This window comes from Dendroctonus ponderosae, unplaced genomic scaffold, assembly GCF_020466585.1.
Source record: "Dendroctonus ponderosae isolate FM_Combo_2020 unplaced genomic scaffold, Dpon_F_20191213v2 Dpon_F_20191213_5, whole genome shotgun sequence".
NCBI classification, from domain to species: domain Eukaryota; kingdom Metazoa; phylum Arthropoda; class Insecta; order Coleoptera; family Curculionidae; genus Dendroctonus; species Dendroctonus ponderosae.
Window position 1 is genome coordinate 8,375,575 of NW_026018715.1, and position 27,931 is coordinate 8,403,505.

Here is a 27,931-nt window from a genome sequence, read left to right on the forward strand (position 1 = left end):
GTGTGGGGCGAAGAAATACCAACATCCCAAGGAGTAAAATTGTATTACGTCATACATATCTAATTAACCATCCGAATTGTCGCCATAACATTGTTGCAATGGTACATGACTAGATTATTTCCTAAAACATAAATAGTTCAAATACAGTTGAGTCTTAAAACTATAACTGGTAACAATGTTTTCTACGGCTACTGAGGAATCAAACAGCAACTGCTGGGGATTCACTATGGAATAGAGAAAATCAGATATGTTGATCCAAATTAAGCGATAATCGCATCTAATTTTGGAAATATATATCACAGATTGCGAATTTATGTAATTATTTGCATTTCCAGTTAATATTTAGACGTTTTACTGATCTGATTTTGATTGGAATTTAAATGAGCCGAAAAAGAGTTTTGGCAATTTGACATTGTACTGTGTATTTCCTTTTGTTTCCGTTAAATTGTTTGACTTTAAAAACACACAACATTGTATCAAAAGGGATTGGCTTTTGATATGCTGTGTGTGTGCGGCCATTTCTTGAAACTGGCGAGGTGGCGGAAAATAGTTTATTCCTGCCTTTTGCAAGCCACACATGCTTTTCCACCACAGCCTAAAAACACAAAAATTTCACCAGTTTTATCAATATTGTCCTTGTAACGCCAATAAAATTCTCCATTAGCACCATTCTTCAACTAAATATGGATCATTTTCTACAGAATTAGAAAGTCTTATATCATATGTCCTATATAGCTTTACATGTTACACAATATGATATATTTTAGATGCATATCTTACTTAATGTAGAGTTTGGCATGGATCAAAAGTGTATGTACACTTTTGTGGAAAATTCGAACTAAGTGTCGCTTTTGAGCAATTCGACGCTGAACGAAGGCGAAAAAGCGCAATTATGAAATATAATTTCTGTAAACATATAGAGATCATAAATACTTATTGTAAATAGTCTTTGGCAAGTACGTCTAATAACAAATAGTCAAGGCACGTGGAAAGAATAATTGGTTAAAACTATGCGTAATTTCCCAAACGAATCTGATGATCTTCAATATATAATATTGTGGTTAAAATGCAGGAATTATCTATAATTTCAACCAAAAATCCCATAACGATAACATTAAAGTCTATATACAGTAACAATATTTCTTCAAATTTGCATCAGAGACGCAATGACTATGTGTACTGTAATAATCTAGCCTACTAATACTTCCAGTTTTGAACGTGCTATTCATAATATCACCATTAAAACTTACAGTCGCTTCAAATACTGCTTTAGGGTTGGTCTTTAGAATGACCAGGATATACGACGTGTTTTTGTAGGAAAACTTGTGCGACAGTCGAGTCGTAATTCCACTTACTGTATATTTGGCACATTTGCTTCCACCCTCTTTGGTCGCCACCTGTGCATTAACAGCAGCTACTATCACTTTAGCTACTTTTTTCTCGGCTGCAGGCTGCAACTTCGTCTGTGTGTATCCCGCACAAGTACACCAATGGTCTGTAATACGCGCATCTTCACACGATCGTTCTTTGGGTATCTCTTCAAAAAGCGACTTGCATCTTGGACAAGCATTGCTTGGACTGATCGTATGATTCAATCCTGACATAGTGAGAACGTGCTGGAGCGTCATATGTAGATCATAGGGCGTTGTGAGTTTGTCAGTGTTTTTCTGGAAGTTTCCATATTCCCTTGGGAACCTGTCTTTAAACCAGGGCGGGAAGGAAAAGTAGATGAAGGGCAGTCGCTCTTCCAGCCATCCAGTTTCGGTGGTTCGAATGTCACCAAATCGAATCCCATGGTCGCTCAGGAAAATGATGATGGTGTTGTTGGTGACACCTTTGTGGTCCAAATCGATCAAGAAGCCTCTCAATTTATTGTCCATCATTGTTGGCGTGCTGATTTCGTTGTGGCTGAAACAAAAGCTTTGGATGATTTTAACACATTTGGATAAATATACAGACGTGTAGAGGAAATGGAGGTTTCAGCTTGGGTTTGGGTCATGCGTTCAAAGCAAAACTCGCAAAGGAACGCAACGAAGACGATTATAATCAGATTCTTGGAAAATCGCGAAAAAATCAACCAAATGTTACTCAAAAATCAAAATTGGTTGTTCAATAGTTCTTGATGCGCTTGTAAATAGTCTCTACTGAAACCAGTATCTTTTGAGGTAAAAAATGATTTCTAGGGCCTCTTTTCATAAAAAAGACTTTATGGGTCAGCTGCACTTGAACATGTTGCGGATCTAAATTTTAAAAGGCGTGAAAAGCTTCTAAATCAGCTGTTTATTGCCTCAGTGTTGAAACTTCCTGGATTCAGGCGAAAGTTGTGCCGAGCTCTTTGGGTACGACACTGTTTGAGACGAAGAAAGCAAACACTTACTAATGGACGGTGTTTTGCTGCTCGGCTCTCAGTGTCGTGAACGTTTTCCTCAAATTAACCGCCGTAGCCGATGTCCAAATCAGCGACGAACAAAACGTCCCGAATTAAAAACTTTTTCTGGCGGCATTTACAATGTAGTTTACGATTTGAAACTGTTTTAAAAGTATTTGAGAAAAACCTCGTTCCATGCATCCAGGCGGGTATTTGTTCACAAACCTGTCGGCAGACGGCGTATTTGTGGTTCATTTTTAAAGTGTGCTCCTCAAAACTTTTTACGTAACGCGTAGTTATACTCTCCTTGGGGAGATTCCAAATCGGCCGATTCTTGTACCGAAAAATGTGCAAACATCCAAGGAAAACCGTTAATGAATTCCGCACAGATTTTGCATGATTTCGAACATTTTCAGACACTCCATATTAAATCACAGACTTCCGATACAATATCGGATCCAAACATTGTAATAAACAATGAAAAGTCATGTTCTGAAGTGATAAAACTCGTTCTTCTTGCAAATATCTCACGATGCTTGCAATCCTTTTCAACATGTTTAACTTCAACTAAGCGAATTTTTCATTGTTAATATCTTACCTGAAAGTGTTCATCCAGAAGAACCCAAAATGGGGCTGATTCTTGAAGGTAACGCCAAACTCCTTGACCAGATTCAGAATTCGTTCACCAGCTGTTTCTGGTCCTGTGCAATATCCCATTGAACTGACCGACACTTTATTCAGCCTTTCGGTTGCCATTATATAAGGGCGGAAATAATAATCGGTTGGAGAAGATACAAACCCTGGAAGAGCCAGATTACGCCCAGACCATCAGCATATTTATACAAAGAAGGCATCAAAGTACTGACCCTTTTTGTTGAAATTAAAAGTGCTGATATTGGCTTCATCTTCGGCATAAGCTGTAACATAGGAAAAGTCCCTGTACTTGTACCATAACATTGGACATTTGTCCAGGAAGCCCATGGTTTTGGGTTTGCAGATCGCATAGGCAGTTGTCTGATTAAAGCCTGCAAAAATCAACGCATTTCGTTGGAAGTTTCGTATTGACTTTCCTGAACCAACCCGTTAGTATCGCCATAAGATTGGGGAAAGTATTGTCATCGATTTTATTGTACCCTTTCAAGGATATCCAGCCATTGTTCTCCACATACTTGCAAGTTTTTGGTAAAGCTCTAATAAAATTAAGCCTGGAAATGCTGTCGATGCCGACGAAAAGGACACTCAACGGTTTAATCGTACTATTGTCATAGAAGTTAATTTTGTTCTGGACGTTACTGGTTATTCTAATAGAAGTATGGACGTTTTCGTAAATTTTCTCTTTTGTATTGTGTTCAATGCAACGAACGAGGATCGCCTCCTTTGAAATCGTCACGTTCTTCTCAAACTCTGTGCACGTGGTCAACCTACAATAACAAATCTGTAAACTCAAAAGTTATCGGCCAGTTCAAAAGCGATTTAGGACAGTGTTCTTACTGAATAGAATCGTCCCGATTTTTCATTGGTTTGCCTCTGGATACATCTGAGTAGCAGCAGGATATGGTGCTTTTAGTGTATTGAGGAATCAGCTTAGCATCCACGTGAACTGTTGCAATATTGTCTTCTTTCGTCACATAAGTTAGCAAAGGGATTTTGGTGCATCTCTTGTATTTGCTGGGTTTGAGGAATTGTTTAGCATCAGAGGAAAAGGGATCTTGGTTTTTTATTTTGCATTTTGAACTGGATACTAGATAGGAGCCCTCATCTGCAATTGAATTAACTGGCTTTACGTGCTGTGTTTTAAAACGGAATAAATCACTAGGAAGAATACTTACTGTTTAAGTTTGCTGCATTAGAATCCTGCTCTACTGGATGAGTAGAAGCTGAAATTGCAAATATTTATGTAATATGAAAACATGCACTTCACAACAGTTGGTCACCTTGTTGGTGTTCCTTTAAACCCTGCGTTGTTTTTCTGTTGGTTTCTAAAAATCAGGCAAATAAGTCTGTAAATTCACGCCACGAAAGGTTTTCTATTAAGTACCTTCAAGGTTTTTCACTTTCCAAGTAGTCGTATCCTGATGTGAAACACTGTTGGTCTCTGAAAACATTCATCTGTTAGACTGAATTTTTGTCACTAGCCAAACTAATACCGTGTGTGCCTTCTTCCTGCAAGTCCTCCTGTTCAAACCTGCTGTCTTCTGAAAATATACATCATCTAGTGTTTTAAAGCGCTTTAAGATTTGAATCTTTACCTTCCACATGGCCACCACGGAGATTCTTTGCTGCTGTTTTATTGACAACTGAAAAGGGAAATAAAATTGAAAGCCATTAAAAGATTAAGTGTTAGATGCTCTAAAAACCGCTAGTTTTTCGTAAAACTCCCGTTGAAATGTATTATTTTTCATGCAACTTGTGTGTGTTACGTGTGTTCTTGTTACAACCAGTGTTGTAACTTTATTTTTACCTTTGCCATAATTTTTTTTGTTTATTCGAAAATTTGATTTTTGAGCGCACAATAAGTTTTTGCTGTATGTGTATCTCGATCTTATAAATTCCTTCATTTCGCTTTGGCCTATTTTATGCTTCATTTTTGCTGGCCATTGAGTCCTGGCTAGGACCTAAATAGCAAACCCTTCGGATTCATTCTGCGCTTGAATTTCTAAAGCAGCACTTATTTTAAGGATTGTAAAGATATGGAAAATTTGTCTACTTTTATTAAATAATTTAAATAATTTTTTGTTTGCAATCGCGAATAATCTAGTAAGTACAGCTGGATTTTTTTAAAGGTTAATACAACTCGGTCGAAGCCAAGAGAAGCGAAGTAAATAAAATGGATTCAAGGTTCAAGTGAAATAAACAGTTAAACTGTACATATTTTTCTGTTCAATACCTATTTTTAGTCAATCTGTCAGTGAATTTCCAGATTATTAAATGCAGCGTAGTTTTCTTATACAGTTTCTATTTGCTGCGATTTAAAAAGTGTAGACTAATAGAGAATAATCCGCAGGAAAAAACAGTGTACAGAATTACAACAACTGCGTAGCAAAATGATGTAATAAACTACCTATAATTGGGTGAATTTAAAGATGTTCTTGTCTAAAAATTAGCCAAAAAATGGCCTTTAATTGAATGAGTGCTTTATTGTTTATGCAAATAGGATAATTAAGTTTTACTAACCTTCTGTGTGATTATTATCAGTTGACTGGTTTCCGGGATTCAAGCTGGAATTTATTAGATATTGGTATTTCAACACGGTGGCATAGTCGTAGTATGAAATCGTGAGCAGGATGCTTCCAGAAATAAACAAAACGAATATCATTTTCTTCCAAAGGCCGTTAAAAGGAAAGTGATTCATGTTTATGCCTGAAAAAAAATTAATTAGCCAGGGAATGAATGAATTATGTAAAATATGGGACATCGCCGGAAGAGCCATTAAGTAATTTTAATATTTAATAACACATTATTGTTTCTTAGGCTGTTTTTTAATTATTGCTCTCTTATCATATTCATCTAGAACTGACCAGAATTCAAATTTTCTAATTATCTCTCACCTTCCTAGTTTGAAATCGTTTTTGTCATTTGGGATCTATGATTGTAAGTAAATAATAAGACCGCTCAATATTTAAAAGATTAATAATAATAATCTCTAATTTCATGATATGTGATGCATTAGCTACGACTTGTCTGGCAAATTTTTAGAGAGTTCTAGACCTTAAATAGTGTGTTATTTGAAAACGTTTGGCTGCAGAAGAATGTCGCTTAAAATGTACAAGATCGACTTTGCATTTATCAGTTATTTGAACTGAACATACCCAGTTAATGGGTCGAATTTCCCATTTTTTTGCTTTAAACTGCGTGTATTGAAATTGAATTCAAATTGCCTAAATTATCCAACATTTTTCCACCGATGACTTGAAAATCCAAGAAAAATTGATACTAAATAAAAGTCTAACATATTTGCAAGGAAAGTATCACCGTCTTCTACAAACACAATTTAAGCCAAGTCGCTAGAGTTTTGTAATTCTCGCAGAAAAAGTCTAACGGGGTTACATCGGATCAATATGCAGGACTGGATGATTAGAACACGCTTGGAATATTTTAGGTTCGAACCTAACTGGAAGATATTAAAGGAAGACATGGTTGAATTCGAAATAATTTCGAAATTTAGTCTAAAAAAATTTATCCATTACCATCATATCCAAGAGATATCTACACAATTTCCCAATGGGTCCAAATGAGCAAACAACTATTTCTTTCCACTTGTGTATTATTTTTGCTTTAAAATTTTTGAATTTGGTTTTTATTCCGTACAAAGTCTGTGTACACATTTTCAGTGCTTAAACTAAAAAGCCAAATTTAAGAAACACTATGGGAAATAAGAAATAGAATAGCTTTTCGAAGAATTCGCTTGACTGACAATAAAAATTACCCACAATTAATCAACTCTTTCTATACTGATTGGAGGCAATAAAATAACGTATTGATAAGCGCAACGTAAGATTGAACCTTTGCCAAGATATTGCTAAAAACAATCAATACCGAAGAAATATCTACGAATAATGTGGTAAACACTGACAAAATGCGAATACCTTTAACAGTCCGCATGATCTTCTATTACCATAAAAAATCTGAAGATCCGCAGGTTGCTGAAGCTGCACGCACTTCTAAAATCCACAACCATCTTATTTTACTTTCAGTAAGAATCACGCAGGTTGTTTTATTTATATTGCCATTCAGTCTCAATCAGGGATATATTGGGTGTAGCTTTCTATGGGGCAAAATAGAGACAGGCATCAGCTAAAGATAACTGTGCCGGAGGAAGGAGTGATGAAATTCTGGAATATCAATAAGGGGATTCTGCGCGTAGATCGGAGGGTTGATAGCTTTAAAAGCTCATGCGGAAATGTACAGGGCGGATTTTGGGAAAGCGTCCAAGTTTTTGCTACTTTCTTTCTTTAACTTGTGTTTTTTGACTTAGATAATGGGTGTTTTTTTTGAGGCGCTTTGATGAAGTTGTTTTCTCCTGTTCATTTCCTTTGCCTATTAATAACGACAGGATTATATTTGGTTTGAATTAATGGTCCTTTCAGCAAAACTGTAACATTTGTATTTCTCTTGCGTGTTTCCTTCCGGACTAAAATTGGTTTTTCAGCATTTCACAGAATAGTTAGGAATGCAGATCTCAATCGCCTTTCAACAAAATGTGATACCTTTCTAATCAACCTTCATTAATAACCAGAAAGGAGGAACTCTTGTTCAACACTCGCTGCCACAGTCGGCTTACATGCGTCACATGTATCAATCCAGTTCTGGAAACTTTTCCAGTTGGAACTTGACTCCTGAATGCTAATTATCCTCACTTTTTACCTTGGTTTTCTTCATTAAACATATAAGAATTTTTGCGCTCAAATTGCTGCAGCTGGTGATGTTTTATATCGGTGAGCTATAGTAGATTTCCCACTTTAATCTTCTGAGCTCCAACAAGGATTTGGATTTTCTGCCTTTATCTGTTCACCAACATTTACTTTCGCGTTCGTTTATTTATTGTTATTTTCCAAAATTCCTTTTGAGTCTATGTTTTTAGATTTCTTTGCTTCTGCATCTTCTTTTGTTTCTTCGCATTCTCCTACATTTCCTTGACTGGTTTTACCCTGCGTTACTTCTTCAAAGCTCTTGCCGTTTTGCATGCCATTACATTTTCCTGTGTGTTTGCCCCTACTTCTTTGCTTGCTTCCGTGTATTTTTTAATGATTTTGTCCAGTTTAAACACGAATTATTTTCTCAAAGATTTCATTCTTCTTATTTAAGCATCAGGAATTTATCAAAGTAGGTATAAATAACTTTGTGTTGCAGTATCTTTACGTTTATTGTAACATTTTATAAAATTTCTTACTATTTAAATATTTTTCTCGTCTACTTTATGTAGAAGGAAAATGCTTTTACAGCCCAAGGCAACATTTTAACGTTGCAAAGTTGTTAGTTGTTGAGAACATTTTTTTCTTTTACTCTAGTTTCATTAGATCCATCTTCGTCTTTCAGGTGTCCGGCCGGTTCTTCTGATCTCAGTCAGATGTCGAATATTTCTGAGCCACGATTCCTGCATCTTTTTTACTCTTAATACTCTTCGGCACCCTTCAATCCTGCCCTTGAGTATAAGTTAGAAACGACGATATTTATCACTTCTCAAGATATGTTGAAGACATGATGTCATTCCGCTGGTTTATCGATGTTTGTACTTTGTAGAGCATTTTGATTTGTAACATGTTATATTCACGGAATATGGATAATTTGTGATGTGTCTTTTATGGTCCAAGTATTACTTTATTTTTGTATCTTTTTTAAATCATCTTCTAAATTTGATTTTTGATTAACCATCCATTAAATTCCAGAAAGGGAATTTCTCAAATATGTCGGTTTAACCAAATTTTTGAGTAGCCCATTTTTAGTATTTGCTGCATTAATAGAGAAGATAAAATTAATTCTGAATCAATATTACCAGAGATTGCCAAATACAACATTCATTTTTAAAAGGGGTTTAAAGGAGGATTCATTTGCTTGTCTTTGTAGCCCCAGCTTTTAATGTATTTGCTAGTATCCTTGTAACGATTATTGTTTGTTGCCTTCAACGCTTCGCTAGTAGCTGCCTCAAAAGGTATTGGATTTGAAGCTCTGAATTTGTCTGTCATATATCTGATCCACATCTTCTTTAGGTGGTGTTCTCATGAAACTAAATGGCTTTGATTATTTGCACGAGGCACGAGTGTTCTCATGTTTTAGATTCCAATCACTTTCTTTATTTTTCTATTTTTTTCTACTTCTGAGCATTCTCTCTTCATCCATCTGGCTTGAAATCTTCGATTGTTTTTCTTATGAACTTTTTTTCGTGTTCTTCTGGTTAGTTCTTCGTCAGTCCTCGACGGTTCCCGAGATTCATAGTGTGATCGATCAACAACTTATGTTCCGTCTTAAAGTTTCTCGAAGATGTAATTTGCATATTCCTACAATAATATACCTTCGGGATTGTTCTTGTGTAAGCTTGTTAACTTATGGTTTACTTCTGCTCCAATTATTTGGCTGACTCTCTGAGTTCGTTTTGTCGTCTTTCAGTTTAGTCACCGTCCAGCGACAAAAGGGTTGTGCTCCAAGCCAATTTACCGTTTTTAATTGTATATTTTAGACGTTTTTTAAAGAGCATGCAGTCGATTTGATTTCTTGAACTAAATTATGGAGCTTTCCAGACCAATCAGTTGCAAATTTGGCTAAATAATAAGTTTTGAGAAGTGCAGCATCTTTCATCCATCAACTAGGTGTTTTCCTACCTTTATCGTGTCTTTCTTAATTTCTTCCCTCATCTTTCAAACCGTCAGCAAAGCCCTAAACCTGTGATCTGTTTTTCATATTATTTATGCAACTCTGATCAGTATAATAAACACTTGTATTATTTACACTGTTACGCTTTTCTAGTCATTAATTTCACAATTTGTTACTACTTTAGCAGAGTCCGAGGAAGCAACAAAATTAACAACATGAGTCACCGTAAGTAGCAAGACGATGTTGTTTGATTTTGTCTAAATGAAATTAATGACTAACAAATTAGTATAGCTTTACTTCTATGTGTTAAACTCAACGTTTTTTCGCACATTTTCATGTGAGAATTTAATTGACAGATCCGTGATTCTTTTGCCATTCAATGCCGTAAAATGACCTCTGAGCTTATCCCACGTAAATAATGTTACGATGTAGGTTAATGCAATCATACCTTGTCGGAAGATCAGTAAGTTTTTTGTTATACTACAAAAAAAAATTGTTTTTATGGTTGATGAATTGATGTGATGCGTCCAACAGAATTATATACATCCTCAAACTTTTTCTCAAAATATTTACTTTCAAGATTGTTTGATAGCTAAATGGCTCATAAAAACTAGAAAAACATATATGCTCTTTGTGCGTTCAAATATTTTTTTACTGTTGCTTTTTTCGCTCTATATAGTTCCATCCTTAATACATCAGGCGATAACTAGGAAAATGTTTCAAAACCAATTTCGTGGAATCCAAGTAGTTACTAACGTTTTGACAGTAAGAATTGTTTACATCTTCAAATGTGAAAAGAATTAGAAACCGCAGCACGTTTAGCTCTGGATATGAACTATTTATCCACTTTTCTCCTTCGAAAATTTTTCATAGTCTGGTAGTTGTACTGTTTGATTTCTAAGGCATTTGTTGCGCATTTCATTATTGAAAAGTAGAATTATTTAATTGTTTTGCTCTAATAAAAAGCATATAATTTCTTATTTTTATTACACATTACATAGTTCAAAATTTTGCCACTGGTTTCCCTATGCATTTTTTTTTTGATTTAGTTAGTTTACGATTTTTTCAAGTTTCTCCAACGATCGAATTGCCTAATAAATATTTGCTCTGATGGCTAGAAAATTGTATAATCTTTGTATATATTTTACTTTGTTTTTCCATTTTATAGTTTTATCCTTCGCCACGCTAACTTGCAGCTATTAAGCGATAAACAGCAATAAATTAATGTTTTATCTGCAGATACCCTTGGAATAAATATTCCTTCACTGGTAGTAATTGTTTAAAATATCTTCAAGTTCGCACTGGCAGCAGTAAACAAATATTAAATCTTCACAAATCTATGCACTTACTATTTCCCAGCCATATTCCGTCTGGGCGTTTACCAAAAATACAAGCTGTGCATCCAAAAGCAACACTTTCGATTCACATATTCGGACAATCACTTTCTACTAACACACTGCCCAACATTTGCACAATTATTCAATCTATTAATAGATGTATGGATCTAATATTGGCACAAGGAACTAATTGCATAAAATTCAAATTGCACTGCTTTATATAGGTGTAATCGACCATAATTCATGCGGTTTAATACTAGCAAGGAAAGTTTATTATGCTTAATTGGTACTTCATTTTTTTTGTCTTCGGACGCCTTAGTTTCAAAATCAGATGAATTACATTAATATTAGCAAATGTTAACAAGTGAATGGATTTTTTAAAGAGGTTGCGCCTTGTGCCGCAGTTGAAAACTCCCGTATAAAAATGACTCTGATTCTTACCTTAAAAAACCTTTCTGCGTTCTGAAGGAGCACTCTGAAAGCTGGAAAGCGACCGTACATTTTGTATGCTCAATGCGACTAATTGTTGATAATAGGAGAAATATCAATATTCTTCTAATCACTTCACAACTAGATGCTTTGTTGAAAAAGTGTAATCACTCGGAAGCCAGAACACACTTTGTGGCTTGCCGTGGTATCTATTAAACGCCCACAGTTCTAATAATTTGCACTATTGTTGACATTCACTCAAACGCCTCTTATGTTTGAATGCTTGCAATGTTACGAACGCTTCTGGATGTTTTGCCATGGAAAAATTAAATTCATACTTTCATACTTTACTTTAATAACCGCCAGTTTCATGCTTTCAGGTGGCATAAATTGATAAAATTGAGAACTAGCCAATATCAAAGAGCGTAAGCTGCCGCTGAATATTTGGTTCTATTTATTTAGAATTTATCTCCAATTATGTGCGGCGGTTGATATAATGATGATTTAACTCATATATTGTTCGTGTTTTGTCTTTTTATTTTATACAAAAAACTATTACCTGGCTGCATTTAAAGTTTTTCATTTAAACAATTCTCTCCTGAGACGTTTGAAAATTAATACAAAAACATTGATACTACTTACGTTTAAAGTAAATCCTTGAATTTTTAGTCAAATTAATAATCAGCCACTAATTCCAGTGATCGCTGGCCCTTCACCACATAATATCTGATCTTCAAGCGCACACTTTGTATTTTATACACTCAACCAGCACCTCGTATGCAAAAAGACGTACAAGGGGATGTGCAAAAGTGTGCCACCTATTGAACGTTAAATTTATCAAAAGATCACGTTCGTTACTTTAGCATTGACTTTGCTATTGCTTAATGTTCCCAGTAAAATAAGGCTGCAATTAAAAGTGGCTTATCGAAATCCCTTCTGAAAATTTAGCTCTTTACCCTATAAAGAACTGCAACATTTCAGCCACTAACGGAACTTTCCAGCCAAATAAGGTCCAAAATTTTTTGTGTAGACAAAACCATCACCTTATCAAATCTCTGATTCTCGTCAATTTATACGTATAACACATGGTAACTCCTTGGTCGCCCCTTGAAGATAATGTGCTTATCGAAAATCCCCTTGGGAATATTCACTATGATATAAAAAATAAGGTTTTTCCAAATAAAAAGTGATCCGTTTTAAGTGCGAAACTAAACTTTTGAATGGTAACCAGGCGAAAGTGAAAAATTGCAAGCAATTGTTTTATTTACCTAAACATTAAGTCGTTAATATCAATTAATTCCTCAGATCGTGGAATTTGATAATTTTTTTTTCGGATAGGTTACGCATGCCGTTAGGTCTTCTTCGCACTTCTCAATATTTTAAGTGATAATTAAAACATTTTATTCTTTTTAGTCTGGATTGATTAACTGTTTAATTATTCAATGTGTTAGCACTGCCCGATATACTTTTTTGTTTCCTTTGATGCTTTCTTTAGTGCGGTGATTATTGCTTTGGATAATTTTTTATTCCAAGAATTTTAGTAGGTAGCTTAATTTTAAATCGAAGAATATTTTGTTTCTTTAACACTTTCAGAGGTGAACCAGTTAGAAACCGCCACACGAAGAGCTCTGGATATGAACTGCTGATTGTTGTCTTTATAACCAACTTTGAAAATATTTAATTGTTATTATTTAGAAAAATGTAGTTCATCGTCTGATAGTTCGTTTAATTGTATTTTACTATCATTGTCTGGCGTTTTACTTTTGAAGAACCATATTTTATGTGTGGATCGTGTGCTTTAAAATTGGTCTTCCAACAATTTTGTGTTATTTTCATTTTTTCATGTTAGTTTAGCATTTTCTTGTAGCGTTTGATGTATTAATCCTTTGGTATCTGGAAAGCGAGGGACATGAGGATGATGTTGCCATAATTGAACATTAGAACAGTACTTTATGGCAAATGAGCCACTTTGTATACTGGGAATGGCATGAGATTTCCTAAAACCTAAAAATTTGCTTTATATAGTGGGCTTAAGTCTGATGAACGATACATCTAAATAAGCGACCAAAGTGCCGATTGAATTCAATAAAAACTGTTTGGAAAGGTTTAATTTACGATTATCAGGAATCAGGATTCAGTCTATTTTATCAATAAACTTCTATACAATTTAGCAAAACGCCTAACTTTACTCTTTTGTTTGTCGAACTAACAAATATTATTGGTGCTTGCTTATTGAATGTGTACTTTTCTTAATTTTTACTGGCAAAATACTTATACTACAAATCTTACAAAATCTAAGTAAGGAGCGAATTAGATGTCGTCTGATAAAATGAAGAATAGGCTTATATTCGTTGATAGGGATTTGTTGAGTAAGGAAACAATGAAACAAAAACTGTTGCAATAATACGTACATGTTCATTGTTTGATCTTATTATTAATACATATTTTGTAGCATCGACGTCACTTGATATATCTTAATAAAAAAAGTGAGGCTTTTGAGCGGAAAACTCTGTTCAAAAATTCTTTTTTTGGCGGCCTTGTCTTTGGAGATCCAAAAAATGTGTTGGTTATTTGAGTTTCGGAACAACTTTTTTCAAATTTCCAAAATATGATTGATGCAAATCAAGTTAGATCATAGGCAGCATTCGTTATAAGCAAGTAAATTAAACTGAAAAGTTGTCGGCTTTAAGGCTCTGAAGTTTTTGTTTATGTTTTTAGAGAAACAGCTCTCATAAATAAAAATAAAATGTTGCTATAACCATCGTTCAGGGCTTACAGCGAAAAAACAAGCCATTTTCTAAAACAGGACTTGTTTATTTCCAGTCACTTTGTATATTCAACAATTTGCTTGAAGATGGCTAGCAGAGGCAAATAACGATATTTTTGTGAGATATCAGAATAAACAACTGCAATACATTTGAGGAAAGTTAATTAAACTGAAAATATGAGATATTGATCATACCAGCATGGCAGCAGTTACAATTGCACGATAAGAACGTTGCACGTTGCAAACTAATTATGATAAAATCGCACATTTGCCATGAAAAATGCAAATTTTCAAAGAAAAATCGTGAGTTCACTATTAAATGTATTCATTCATACGATATTTACATGAAACCTGTCATGATTATTTTCATACTTCCCTTCCGGGAATTTTCAAAGTGAAACAAATGGGCGTTGTAGAGGTCATTTTCAAAGCAAATCATCTTGAGCAAGAATCTGCCTATTGTTGTAATCAAATTGATTAGTTTTCGTAGAAATAACAAATATATTTATTTAGATGCTGGTGCGATTGAGATTTGCACTGCAAAATCGCAAAAACCGAGCTTCATCCCAAAGGAAAAGAAATTGAGAAAAATTAAGTAACAACGACTTGAAACATGAACGTGAACGCAATAAATTATTGACGTTCATCCTCTAATACCGCATTTTTCTATGACTCGTTATATTTTCCCCAAATACTTCTCCTCCAGGTATTTTACTTAAGGATGCGTTAATTTTTTTGTGTCTGGTCACCGTTCTCATAATGAGATCATACGCGACGTGATTAGTTGAGAAGAAATAATAATTCCTCCTGGCAGGCGGGATATCAAAAAAGTGAAACCGTGTCAAAAGCCATCGAGAGATCTAACTAAAGGGCAGGAATACAAAAAGCAGGTTTGATTAATAACTAATATTTATTCAGTACTATTTTCTGTGAAGTTCGCATTGCAGGTGCACCATATATCCGGAATACCTAAAAAAATCAATCATGGAATATTAACTTAAATATGATCACCAACAGCGCGTTTAACAACTTTGTCTATACCAAATCTTTAAATTTTAACCAGTTTCCCCCCAAATATCAAAAACGTGTTACCTGCTTCTGCACAGCTTCGTTCATCCGGAATCTTCTCAAAAAATGACCTACACTGTAGGCAAGCTTTTGCAGGCGTCATTGTGTGATTAACTCCTGATAACTGCAGCACATGCTGCAGGGTCATATAGAAGTCATAAGTACTAGTCAATTTTTCTGAGTTGGCTCTAAAATTGGCAAATTCCACTGGAAATTGCTGCTTAAACCACCCAGGCACTGATATATAATTCATTGGCAGTCTCAGCTCGTAAAATCCCTGTCTGGTGTAAATCATATCCCCAAACCTGATGCCATGGTCGCTCAATAGGACCACAATGGTCTCATCTAGAATACCAGAGCTTTTGAGGTTTTGGAAGAACATTTTAACATCCAAATCCATAGTTGTGGGCGTGGCAATGTAATTATAGCTAAAACTGTTCATCCAAAATAGTCCAAAACTTGGCAAATGCTTGAATGCTTGTGCAAAGTCGTAGGCAAGGTTCATGATACGATTTCCTTTAAAAAAAAAACTTTTTTATTTAAAGTGCCCAAGTTCCCTTCTATAATGTTACCTTGACTCTCTGGTCCAGCACAGAATGGCATGGTGTCTTGATATTGCGTTTCCAAAAGTATCAGGGCGTCCATGTAAGGTTTAAAGTAGTAGTCAGTAGGTTGCTCTTTGAAACCCTTTTTCAAATAGTTAAAAGTTGCTATTTGCGACCAGTCTTCTGCATATGCGGTAACAAAGCCCAACTCTCTGAACTGCTTCCTACAAAAGCCTCGTTTGATCTAGAACTTTTTTAACTTAAAATCTCTTTTTTTACCAAATGAATGGACAGTTGATTAAACCATCCAGTTCCTTAGGCTTACAAATTTCCATCGAATCTTTATTATTGAACCCTGTTAATAAAGCCATGGCATTGGGAAATGTGTTGTCAGCCACCTTGTTATACCCCGTGAACTCATAGAAGCCATTATTTCGTATGAATTCTTTAGTGAGGTTCATCGTTCTGTGAAAGTTCAGCCTGGATAAAGAATCGATTACTATCATCAAAACACTGATAGGTTTTGTCGTACTGTTTTGGATCAGTTTTTGGGTTTTTTCACCAACTTCTTCAGAAACAGTGATTACTTGATGGACATTTTCATACACCGGGTAAAACTGCTGTTGGCCGAAGCTACTATTCAGTGCTTTACAGGTCACTTTGACTAGATGGTGTTTTAATTCAACGGAATTGTAAAAGTGTGTACAGTAGGAAGCTCTGAAAATGAAACAACTATTATATGCTGGCAAATCGATGCAATTCTTGAAGTACTTAGATAAACTCTTTGACTTAAAAAACAACCAAAAATCAATGCAAAGCAAGTATTGTTTCCACTTACACAACTCCTACATCTGGATACTCTTCGAACCCACTTCTGTGTAGGTAGCTGTAACAGCAGTGAATATCAGAAGTTCCAAATTGTTCATCAGCCTCTTCTCTTCGTAGACGAAGCCAAGATCTGCCTGCATGTGTTGTGGTGTAGCTGAACAGTGATTGAAATCGGGAACATTCAATTCGGTTGTAATGTGTGAAGCGAATCTCTGAGGAAAAGACTGGCAAATCGGGAATTTTGCATTGATTGTTGTTAATTAGGAAACGTCCTGAAATTAAAGACTGTAGATTGGAAGGTTTATGATGAAAAAAGCCAAACATCATGCATGTTTTAAAATCAACTCTTACCATCGTCTGTTAGGGCTTTGGAATAAGGCTTGAACCACATCCATATGAATACAAGTGCGGCTAATTTAGGATCCATTAAGTTCAAGATTCTGCAATATGCAAAATCAAGATCAGAAGAAATGTGGTCAGTTCAGAAACCGCAGCACAAAAACACACATTACTCAAGTAGTAGATGAAGTATTCATCCACCACTCAGATAACAGAAAACATAAAGTCTCGATTTAACTGAAAAGCAGCCGCTTATGAGGTTACAATTAGTTGATTACATAGTAGGTACTATCATATTCAAAAATATGATTGAATATTTTGAAAATTATCTCTGGCTAACGATGTTTTATGAAAAGGTCAAGTTTGATTTCACAGTGAAGATCATTCACTTAAAATTGGATGGAATGTTGCAACATGTGTTCGTGTTTAATAGGGTTTCTATCAAGTATTTACTATGTTATAATTTCTTGCAGATTGTCAGACTTATCGATAGTTCAAGGATGAAACCCTGATCCAATTATGAGCATTCTATTGAGCTGCAAGTAGGCTTGAACATTTTGGCAAAAAATGTAGATATTGTCGTAATTTTTGTTAAACAATTGCTTTTTCTTGTTATAAAAAAATAAGGCAACTTTAGACGATTAGTTCCAGTGTTCCATTTCATTGTGATATTCATGTCTTCGATAAGATTARACACRAAAAACTAGTCAAMATTTTGCAAACAGAATTMMTCGACAAATGGSACCTACTTCCTRAAATGGAGGATTAATGGTAAACGGAAGATTATAAACAATRTAAGATTCGCKGACGACMCAGTTATTACAGCAASCTCMGCTGAAGAACCCTAAAGACTATTATACAGAACTKGTAYATTKTGCGAACAGTARGAACTAAAAATAAATATAAGAAATATCAAATATATCATAATAACGAAGAATGTAAAAATACAATCAATCATAAATTTATWGAACCAACAAATAGAAAGGRTTCACAAATACAAATATCCGGGCASCCGGATCACAGAAAATAGAGWCCAAACAGACCAGAAATAAGAACCAGAATAGACAGCGATATAAGATGCTTACATTGATCATGCAAGGAAAMATAAAGCAAAGATGGARCGTTGGTAGAAGGAGAATTTTAGGGTTGAGAAATTTGAGGGATTGGTTTGGTTGGTTCAATAGAACTTTTCAGACYAGCGGCAAATAAAGAAAGAAWAGCAGTGATGATATTTAATCTCCGATAGGAGACGGTASTCAAAGAAGAAGAAGAAAAKRATTAGKGGAMTGCACATATTCTCCACTAGATGATTAATCAAGCACTTTTCTTGAACTCCCACTTCGCTCATATTTTGCCCATTACCTTAATGTGYTTATGTGATCTTTTATTTTCGGTTTTCAAATATGCACCGAAATTCTTGGAAAATTACTTTACTAAAGCAAAGAAAAAATATTTTCATGTGTATTTTCCATTGCAGCTTCCAACGCGGATCATTAAACGCTTTTAAGGAGCGTTGATAAAGAGAAAGCAAGAACAAATCGGTGCAACTTATTCGAAGACAGTRAAATCTTCACTTYGTTCWAATATTGACTTSWAWTTTATTGAGTAAKWGMGWTWTTTACATGMWTGTTTWKMSCGACGTTCTWWAAATWCKATYTATCWMAATTGMGTTTYTAATTTGAGAAKAGCKWTTGCYGTGTTTCGATTCGATTSCTTCAGAAGTGTTCAAACGTTGGCACATCTTATTAAAAGTGAAATTAGGAACCCGAAAAATAAAAAAATACTGATCATTTTCATAAATGCTTTTTGATTATAATTCGGGCTAATTATAAGCATGAAAAAAGTATACAAGATGCTTGACCGAAATTATTTGGCTTTTTTTTTAGTCATCATACTAATAGGTTTTGTTAATTTTGATGTTTTCAATTTAACAAACCGAATAACTTTGAAAATTTTTGCAAACACCAATGCAAAAAATTGTATTTTAGGCTTTCTAGGGTTCTGTCTTTCCATGTGTTTTCATTCCATTGTTCCAAATGTTTTCATAACTAACTCCAAATATCTCGATCATTTCGTGGTCCATTTTCACTTCCAACATATCAAAATTGGAGGCATTTGTGTATTGCTTGTATATGGAAAGTCGTTTTGAAAAATTAATTGGCACTATAATTTTCCAATTGATCTTACACTAATTTCGTTATTAAACATATTTCTTCAAGTCCCGATTTCCAGTTATGCTAATTTTCAACTAGTTTTTAGATATTTGTTAATAAGCCAAGGAAATAATGATTAACACAAGGAATCGCCTGCATTGTCAAGGAGAGTAATTTATTAAATTTGTACTTACAATCTATACAATCTAACTTAAAAGTACGATCTTAGCACATTTTTACACTGAACCTAACGTAGTCTATGCAATCAAGTACAATAAATAAATCTATAAATACAGAATATTTGAGCCTGAGCCTTATACATTATTGCAACTCTAACCATACTTAAGTAAGTATACATCGGCCACTACATAGCTGGGAGGTAAAGGAATGTTTATATAAAAACAACTAACGTATTTTTTGGCATGGTACAGTTGAAATATGTCAGATTGGTGCACTATGATAAACTACTCCTTCCTTGTATAATTGGACAACCTAAAGAAAAAATATGTGCAGATAGTGAATGTCAATCAGTTTTGTAAAACTATAGTTCACTTACGACAAACGGAACAATGGCTTTCATCTGTGCCATCTCCACAACCATCCCGGCCAGAGCAAGCAATAGCAGTCGACCTGCATCTTCCGTTTCCACACCGTAATGGGCAATATCCTCGAAGACGTCTTCTGGCTCTTCCTCTGCATATATGGGCCGGCTCGTCGCTGCCATCGCTAATTGAGGTTTATTTTTAGTCTCGTCCCGTGCAAATCATGCGCAAAATTACCTGCAACCAATAATGGCATTGCAAAATTCATACTCCGGCAGGCATTTTCCATCGCCGCACTGGAAGGTGTCTGGAGGGCATTTGTTCTTGCCCAAAACGTGGCAGTTGGCTTCATCTTCACCTAAAGGTTCCCAAGTTTTTAGCGCATTGGCCTAAAGTAAGGGCTGAACAGTTTACCTAAGTGACAATCACGCACTCCATCGCATCTATTCGCTTTCGATATACACTTTCCAGTATCCCGACACCGGAAGGACTCATTGGGGCATTTATTCGGCCGGCAGTCTTCATCCGAACCATCCGAGCAATCCTTTCTTCCATCGCATACGAAGAACCAACTGATACAAGTTCCAGAGCTGCGGCACTGGAAAATCAACTATTTTTAAAAGCTTTTAAAGTTTGTGCTCGATTACTTGCCTGGAATGTTCCCGGGATGCATCCGGTATTTCGGGCGGAACAAGCGGTTGTTTCGTTGCCTTGCATAATGCAATCGCACACTCCTTCTATGCATTTGGATGATGGATCAGCTGCGCGACATTGCAGATCAGTAACGCAAGGAAGACCGAGACTGATTGCTTCACTGGATGTTTCAAATCGTTTACGGATTCCTGCTGTTGTGAATGGCGAAGCTGGGGAAGCTGGAGAAGCAAAATTGTATTGAAAATTTGAAGATCCAATCACTCTTAGTCAGAAAGTTCCGAATCTATTCGAAGAATACCTGTAGTTGATGTGGATGTTGTTTGACTTTGAGGTACTGGGGATGCAGTTGATGATGGTTCCATTGTGGTTGTTCTACTGGCCACATTGGCTCTTGTGGAGTAATCCACGGGTCCAGGAGTGGAACTCACTTTGGTTATTTCTGGCAGCTCAGTGGTGGTGGTCGTTGACATTGTAGTGGTCAATGTAGTTGTTTTCAGCGACACAGAAGTAGTGGGCCGGATGGTGGTGGTTTTCCTAACGCCCCCCTTCCTAGGATGAAAGCCTTTTTTCGTGGAATTCGTCCTCTTCGCACTGCTTTTCACTTGAGGCGTCACAATAGCGTTGGTTTCAATATTGGGCTGCAAAGTTGTGGATTCTGTTTTGGGCGGTGCAGCAGTGGTTGGTTGACTTTGGAATGCTGTGCGTCCACAAGAGTCGCCCATCTAGAGATCCACAGAATTTGAGTTAAGTGTTTGGGGAAAATCACCAACTACTCACTTGTTTGAATGGAGCATTACATTGACAACGTCCGAAGAGATTTGGGATTAGAAAGTCGCAGTGACTATCTGCTGTCCATAGTCGGCAATGAGCATTGCTGTAGCACACGTTCCCAGGTCGGGCAGCTGAAAATTAATCAAGGTTTATTAAATTAATTTCAGTTTTGCAATAGGTGTGATATCGAACAATCTCTGGGTCAAAACCCTCCATTTAATATTCTGTTATTTATTACTGATTGGATAATTCAATTACCTTAATTAATCTAATAGCGCGATATTATGTAATTTATATGTGCCATCAAGTGGCTTCAATTATCGCATACAGGACAGTGCGGTCTGTATCCCATTCAATAGAGGTGTGCGTCCGTTACGAATAATTTTCATAATTTATGCGAATATTAATAATGGATGAACGACTAAAAAGCATCAGGCTATGAGATGAGAAACAGTAGGCAGATACAACCGTTATGGCAAAAATGCCATCAACAATTACTGTTTTTAATAGACTGATAAGTAGGAAATGAGCAAAGTGCTTATTAATGCGATTCCTATTCAGTGTATCTCTTCTTGCATTTGGTCGCTTGCGGGTTCGGAATACCATTTGAAATTTAAATCGCCGTATTACAATAAAATTATGCCATGTTTATGCCTATTTGTTAGATGATGGGAACCACTCACAACACTATGTAATAGCCAACATTCAACAAGCAGTTAAACGAATACTACAAGTTTTATGGCATTTTTATGCACATGGAATACGAGGCCTGTTTTCAGTTTGCTTTCGCTCTGTAGCTTTTCGCATTTCGCTAATCACACAGGGAAGAGATTGGAGGACTCATCAATTGCATTCGCACCTGACAAATAATAATTACATATCGTTTGAAATGACGAGAAAAACGAAGGAGAGTGGAAGCTGAAGTAAATTGTATCAGATCAATTAACAGAAAATCTGTATGGCGTGCTGGCAAGATAACCAGTTCATTAGCAGCCGCGATAGCTCAACTACTTAATACAGCGTTATGTGAAAAATGTGTAATTATTTGCATGGAACTGGCTTTGATGCAAACAGTTGAGGGATGATGTAATTTGTTTGATGATATGTTCGCGACGAACAGTTAACGGGAGAAAAGAGGTAAACTTCCATTCTTGGAGCTGAAGTAATGAAAGAGCGCAAGCTGTTTGATTCCGAAGCTTTGAAGAGTCTTAAAAGTGTTGGAGGATAGGGGAAGTCGTTTAAAATACCATTACGGTGAAAGAAATAATTTACCTAGGCAAATGAGTGGCTTAGGAAAGTTTTCGATACACAAATCTGCCCTTTAGGATATTTGCTTCATGTAAGATTTTATGGAAGGATTTCGTTGCGACTAAGTCCCTATTCAATTAACTAAGCTGTATGACCATCCAGGAGCACACAGTTTCAACTTTTATTCATTTTGTGTTCTCTTCATTTAAGTGGAAGTTGTGATGCATCAAGCTTTACTATTCAGTCATTCGTTTCATTCATATTCCTGGAATGATTTTCTCATTAATCAAGGGTGAATGAGGATAGTTACATACAAGATGTGAGGAAATTTTTGCCAACAATGATAGGGCGTACGGAAGATCTGAAAATAAGTCTAGTATTTCGAATAATTTTTTCCCGGTCTAGCTTTCTTACGGGTTAATACGTTTAATGGGTGCTTTCGAAATTGTTGTTACAACGTGGCTTATAGAAGCTCGTCGTTTTTCATTGAAAATTAATTTGAAATCTTTTTATTGAACAGGTACGGTGAATATTTGCTTTTTTAGTAAGTAGAGATCTACTGATTTAGTAAATTTGGAAATATGTTAAAACAGTTAGATAGAGCCATTTTTTTGCTACAAAAACTGTTTTCTTTGTTTTCTTTTCAATATCTCTGAGGGTTTGAGAAATAAAATTAATAATATTGGAACGAGTATGTAAAAATTAAAGAACTTTGGTATTATTAATGTAGGTAAATATTCAAAATGTGTCTCATTTGTGTCTATGCACTTTGCATAATTATTTAAACATTTTAGTTGCACCCGAAATAACATACCTTGGCATTTATAATAACGCTGGGATAAGTAGTAATTCTATGTAACAACTCTGCTTTGGTGTTAATTAGAGTAGAGTAAACTAATGCTTTGAGGTGATTCCAAAGAAAATATCCAAATGGCCAAGACTTAGGGCCACTTCTGATAATCGGTTTACAAATACATTATCCAAGTGTTTCCTTACAGCTTCACTAAAGTGCGATCGAGAATCATCCTGCATCAGCCACATTTGATCACGAATATTTAAAAGTTTGCCTGTATTATAATATTAGAGTTAGATTAGAATTAAATATTACAATCAATAACGTTTTGTCGACAAAAGCATATGTCGAATCGAAGCGGATAATTCCGACTTCATCACAATACACGATTTTTCTGTGAAACCCACGCTTCTTTCCGTGATTTTCTAAAAATGTTCTGCCAAATTCTCCTCGGACTGGGTAATCAGCTTATGGCACGCACTTTTTGAAGATTGTGCTTTTAGAGTAATTGTTATTTAACAATTTTATGAAATATAGTCTTCCTCATATGTGATACTGATCATTATTTCCTTACATTTGTGCTCAGATCGATACCTAAAAAGTCTAATACTTATTCTTCAGCTTCAGCCGTTCGAGCTTTCCATGGTTTTTCGCCATGTAATTTTGGCCTTAAAGTGCCTAATTCTCTATTTCAGTAAATAATTTTAAATTGTTGTTGTTGTGCTCTACCAGTCCCACGTAATCGTTTATGAAGCCGGATAAACGTCTTACGATCTGGAACCCGTCTATTCTAAAAGCGGTTTACATATAGTCTAGCAGCATCAGAGACATTTTCTTCAGCTAATCCGTACATTAAGTGCTTGCCCTCTAATTCCTCAAAAGAGAATACTAGACACGAAAATCTTGATTTCAACTAATTTTCACATGAGTGCCACCACATATTGTTCTTCTCAAAAGGGGTAAAAGATATAAAAATGCAAGGTTACAGCAAAAGGACTGCAACTTAAAAACACAAATGTTAAAACTGCAACTCAAAACTTTAAAGCAACTGGTCACTTTAAAGACCGATAATTCCACAAAATATTAGATTGGTCCGAAAATTATATGCAGAACTAGACTTGGTTTTCAGGTCTTCTGGACGCCCTATCATTGTTGACCAACAATGTCTGCACACCCTGAGTATTTGTTTACTAGCCCTTTCCTATTCTTGATCATGCCTGTTGATCAAGGTATTTATTTTCTCCTTTTCGCGCTTTTATGGTTCTTCTCAGAAACGTTGTTTTATGTTCCACCGCATTTCACTCGTTTGTTACCTTCCAGTCTGTTTCACCATCGTCTTCTTTATCTACTTTGTTCTTTTGTAATATTTACGTTAATCCTTGTTGGCTTAAATAGTTTGGGGTTTCGGTCACTATTGATTCCTGGTTGATTTTGCCCCTGATTTCTGTACATTTGTGTAATGATCATTGAGCCCCATCTTATTTTGGGTAGTTCTAAGATATGGTTAGCTCCGCAATATTTTCCCATTGGAGGGTTGAAAATTTCTGTTTGCATCGAATTGAATTCTTGCTTCTAATGTTCTAAATCCCGCATTTGTCTTATGATTCTAGAATGTATTATTTATGCGAAGTACGTTCTGAGCACTCACAAATCAGCACTTGTTCACTTTTATTAAGAATCAAATTCTCGTTTCATATGAAATCTTTATTGTGTCATTGTCGTTTCTTCTTGATTCTTCTCCGTCTGGGACACAAACGCTTATTGAATGGCTTCTGATCGTGAATGATGGCTTCATGATCTTTAGATATGTTTTCAGTCACTGTTGTATCCATCTAATTTCTAACGTTGCTCTTTCGGTTTCGTCTTTTCTCATGTGGATGAAAATTTAAGGGTTTCCTTCCTTTTTTTAGTTTCAAGCTTTTTCAGTTCACCACGCACATGTGCCGATGTCAGAATCACATTCTACATCCCCACTGTCTTTGATTTTAGGTGCATCAATCACCGGGGATCGAATTCATCCAGCAAGCTGCTTAGCATAGGATAAATTGAGTTTAATCGAGTTTTTCCAACCCTTAACAACCCAGGAATATTTGATTTAACCCAAGAATATTTGGTCCATTTTTCGTCACGTGGAACACTGGAACTTTTTTGTATTGTTGCAATCTGCATCCCTTCAGCACTTCGAGAAGTCTGAAGATTCCCAACTCGGTGTCAATATTTTTCTATGAGCCAATTATACGGATGTATGAAAATTATATATTTTAATTGATGGCTTTCGTAGTTACATGCGTCATGAATTGACTTGCCGAGACAAACAATGGGTTTGCAAGAAGCCGTTAAATCCTACAGTGGAGGAGACTTGGCTGTTTTTTTTTAATAAACTTAAACATTATCGAAGTGTTTTTAATTCAATCATGCAGTAAAGTGGCTTCAATACAAAGGCACAATTTGTTTTCGTATCTTTTCTCTGGCATTTATTGTTTTGCTGTTTTGTCTCACTTCCAAGTCAAACATCAGCAATTTTCTATAATTAAGTGGCTAATTTAAGCATGCAGTTTAACCTTTGGTTGAAGACCGCTTGGTCCATGTTTCTCTTCTAAGCGATCTATCTTTATTTCATCCTTCTTTGCTTGCTCCTACATTTGCTTCGCCTATTCTAGTCCTGAGCGATTTTCATTCAAAAAATTAAAACTTTCCAAAGTAAAAACAAGAAAATAAATCACCAGCTACTCTTTAAAGATCCATTTTTTTCTGCCTCCACCACTGGCTAGTGGGATCAACGGAACATTGCATGGGTAAGGAAGCAGGATTAATATTCGATATGCGTTCGCATGCTCGAGACAGGTGCGTTTCCGACTTCGCATCGCAGGAAATCGTGCGGACTTGGGCTTCTCATGTACCGCAAAACTTCCGAATTGTTATTCCTCGAGAAGTTCTCAACAGTCGGGAATATTGGAAATTGAATATCCATCTTTGGTCTTGACACACACTGAAGTTCCCAATTTCAACGGTAATAGTGGAAATTCAAGCGATCAGGAAATTGTCCCGTCGGTTATTGAAGAGAGCTAATTTAAGGACGGAAAATCTTTTTGGTGCAACTTCAAAAATGAAGATGAAAAGCTAGCATCATGTGGAAAACATTAAGTTAAAAACTTCCCTCCTAGAAAGATAGTAGCATTGACATGAGAGCGACCCTAACCACTTGAATCAGCACACCAATCGCAAATGCTGCAATACCTCTTGCAAGATCATGGGATCAATGTTCCATTCTTAGGCGTGCTTTATTCAAAAAAATAACCGAAATGGAAGATCACCGATTTTCAAACAGGCAAAATTATATTGAAGAAGCGGAAGGAGGAAGGAAGTCTTTTTCCTAGGAAGTTCCTGGAAGTTGTTTCATTGCCTCTTAGATGGGATGCAGAAAACGCATTTCCGACTAAAGATTTATTGCTTCTAAAAAAGAAGCCAAAGCAATTAATTGACGCTTCACATCAGCACTTTTGTGCCGTTATCCATTCATCAATATCAATGAATTAGTAATCGCGACCTTGAAGACATTTACGAACTGATTCATGAGTCCATTCGAGAAGAAATTGCGGGTTTAAATCCCAGTTAAGAACAGTCCAGCAACAGTCACAGACAGACAATCGTACTGCTTACGTCCACTAGTTGTTTGGATAACTCTTTACTTTTACTTAGCACAACCTACCATTATTGATATACAAAATATGTAGGTAATACTTACGGCCAAGACAGGTGTGTTTTCTGAACTGGAGGAAGCCATCGATGCAACGGCACACGCCATCCAAACAACTGCTGTTGGCCACTTTTAGCGAACATTGCTCGGGCACTTGGCATTCGTAACCCAGTAAAGTGGCTGCAAAACATCGGAAATCAGGTTAGTTTCCTCAGAAATTTCCCTGAGGCTTAAATATGAAATGTTCAAATTTAATTTATTGATTTGCATTCCTCAAAATTGAGTTTGCATGGGATTAAAAGATCCAAAGCTAATGGTTTCAACAGTGCACGGCACATGTGTACAACCATTATTCAATCTAGATATCTGATGTGGCAGAGATTTCAAATTAATCCCATAAACACTTTGTTCCGATGCGAACCCATTAGGATGTGGAAGCCCGAAACTATTGGTTTTAGACTCCACATTCTGTCTTTTATTATAAATACATATACAGCTATTAGAACAAGCTTAAAAATGTTTGTTACTGCCAAGTAAGGATAGAGGCAAAGTACCTATTATTATTTCGCTGTCACCACACTGGGATGGCTAAAATAAATTACTTACACGGCAAGCACGAGCTTTGATTAACTCTTGCATAGAATGGTTGGCAGGAACATCGTCCTTTGTGACAAATGGAACCGACGATGTGTTCTCGACATTCCCAATCTCCATTGCATTCAGTTCCCAGCGTGAAGCCCACACTGTCGTCTCCACATATCTGTAAAAAGAACGTGATTTTTTGCATTGAGGACGCATTATTTTGAAGCTAACTGTTAATGTTCAAGAACTGGTCAGCCATTGAATCGAAATTCATGTCGATGTACTAAATTTGAAGTCACGAAAAAGTGGTAAACGTGATTGATAACAGCTCGTGGAAATCGGTACATTAACTGCCCAAATTGATCGGCTCAGATTTCTTTTGCAATGGTTCGGTGTTTTCTGCCGATGGATGGATCGAAGATGAAGAAGTTCAACCCAGCGCTTCATATTAATATATGTAATATGACGATAAAAATCCCAAAGCAAATATTTCATCAGATTC

General features: G+C 35.9%; 3 protein-coding genes across 10 annotated transcripts in view; all 3 read right to left on the bottom strand.

Moving 5' to 3' along the window:
• Nucleotides 1–26: 26 nt before the first annotated feature.
• Nucleotides 27–11,733, bottom strand: LOC125502319. Of its 7 annotated transcripts, none has more exons than XM_048666941.1 (12): nucleotides 11,455–11,733; nucleotides 5,543–5,728; nucleotides 4,618–4,665; nucleotides 4,516–4,563; nucleotides 4,407–4,463; nucleotides 4,303–4,347; nucleotides 4,198–4,245; nucleotides 3,860–4,127; nucleotides 3,449–3,789; nucleotides 3,235–3,393; nucleotides 2,967–3,168; nucleotides 27–1,908 (listed from the first exon to the last, which is right to left on the bottom strand). In XM_048666941.1, exons 2-12 carry the CDS (start codon nucleotides 5,718–5,720, stop codon nucleotides 1,122–1,124), a joined length of 2,181 nt encoding a protein of 726 aa, XP_048522898.1. In that variant the 5' UTR covers nucleotides 5,721–5,728; nucleotides 11,455–11,733; the 3' UTR covers nucleotides 27–1,121. The 7 variants fall into 7 exon arrangements, with proteins under 7 accessions (XP_048522898.1, XP_048522900.1, XP_048522897.1 ...); XM_048666943.1 differs by lacking the exon at nucleotides 11,455–11,733 and adding an exon at nucleotides 11,026–11,240; XM_048666940.1 differs by lacking the exon at nucleotides 11,455–11,733 and adding an exon at nucleotides 6,955–7,432 and having other exon boundaries at nucleotides 4,516–4,560.
• A 3,299-nt stretch (nucleotides 11,734–15,032) lies between these two features.
• On the bottom strand, nucleotides 15,033–17,306 carry LOC109539653. 2 transcript variants are annotated; one of them, XM_048666769.1, is made up of 7 exons: nucleotides 17,002–17,306; nucleotides 16,661–16,922; nucleotides 16,102–16,539; nucleotides 15,850–16,046; nucleotides 15,302–15,793; nucleotides 15,131–15,178; nucleotides 15,033–15,073 (listed from the first exon to the last, which is right to left on the bottom strand). In XM_048666769.1, the coding sequence occupies exons 1-7, from the start codon at nucleotides 17,075–17,077 to the stop codon at nucleotides 15,051–15,053; spliced, it is 1,536 nt and encodes a 511-aa protein (XP_048522726.1). In that variant the 5' UTR covers nucleotides 17,078–17,306; the 3' UTR covers nucleotides 15,033–15,050. The 2 variants fall into 2 exon arrangements, with proteins under 2 accessions (XP_048522726.1, XP_048522727.1); XM_048666770.1 differs by lacking the exon at nucleotides 15,033–15,073 and having other exon boundaries at nucleotides 15,101–15,178.
• A 1,990-nt stretch (nucleotides 17,307–19,296) lies between these two features.
• The window catches only part of LOC109539655, a 33,861-nt gene continuing 25,226 nt past the window's right edge, over nucleotides 19,297–27,931 (bottom strand). The window contains exons 2-10 of the mRNA XM_019907541.2: nucleotides 27,454–27,607; nucleotides 26,896–27,027; nucleotides 21,116–21,240; nucleotides 20,637–21,060; nucleotides 20,336–20,556; nucleotides 20,099–20,282; nucleotides 19,922–20,042; nucleotides 19,699–19,868; nucleotides 19,297–19,634 (exon numbers count right to left, since the gene is read on the bottom strand). Of these exons, the coding sequence (XP_019763100.1) occupies nucleotides 19,597–19,634; nucleotides 19,699–19,868; nucleotides 19,922–20,042; nucleotides 20,099–20,282; nucleotides 20,336–20,556; nucleotides 20,637–21,060; nucleotides 21,116–21,240; nucleotides 26,896–27,027; nucleotides 27,454–27,607 (1,569 nt within the window). The 3' untranslated portion in view covers nucleotides 19,297–19,596. The remainder of the gene's footprint in view (nucleotides 19,635–19,698; nucleotides 19,869–19,921; nucleotides 20,043–20,098; nucleotides 20,283–20,335; nucleotides 20,557–20,636; nucleotides 21,061–21,115; nucleotides 21,241–26,895; nucleotides 27,028–27,453; nucleotides 27,608–27,931) is intronic.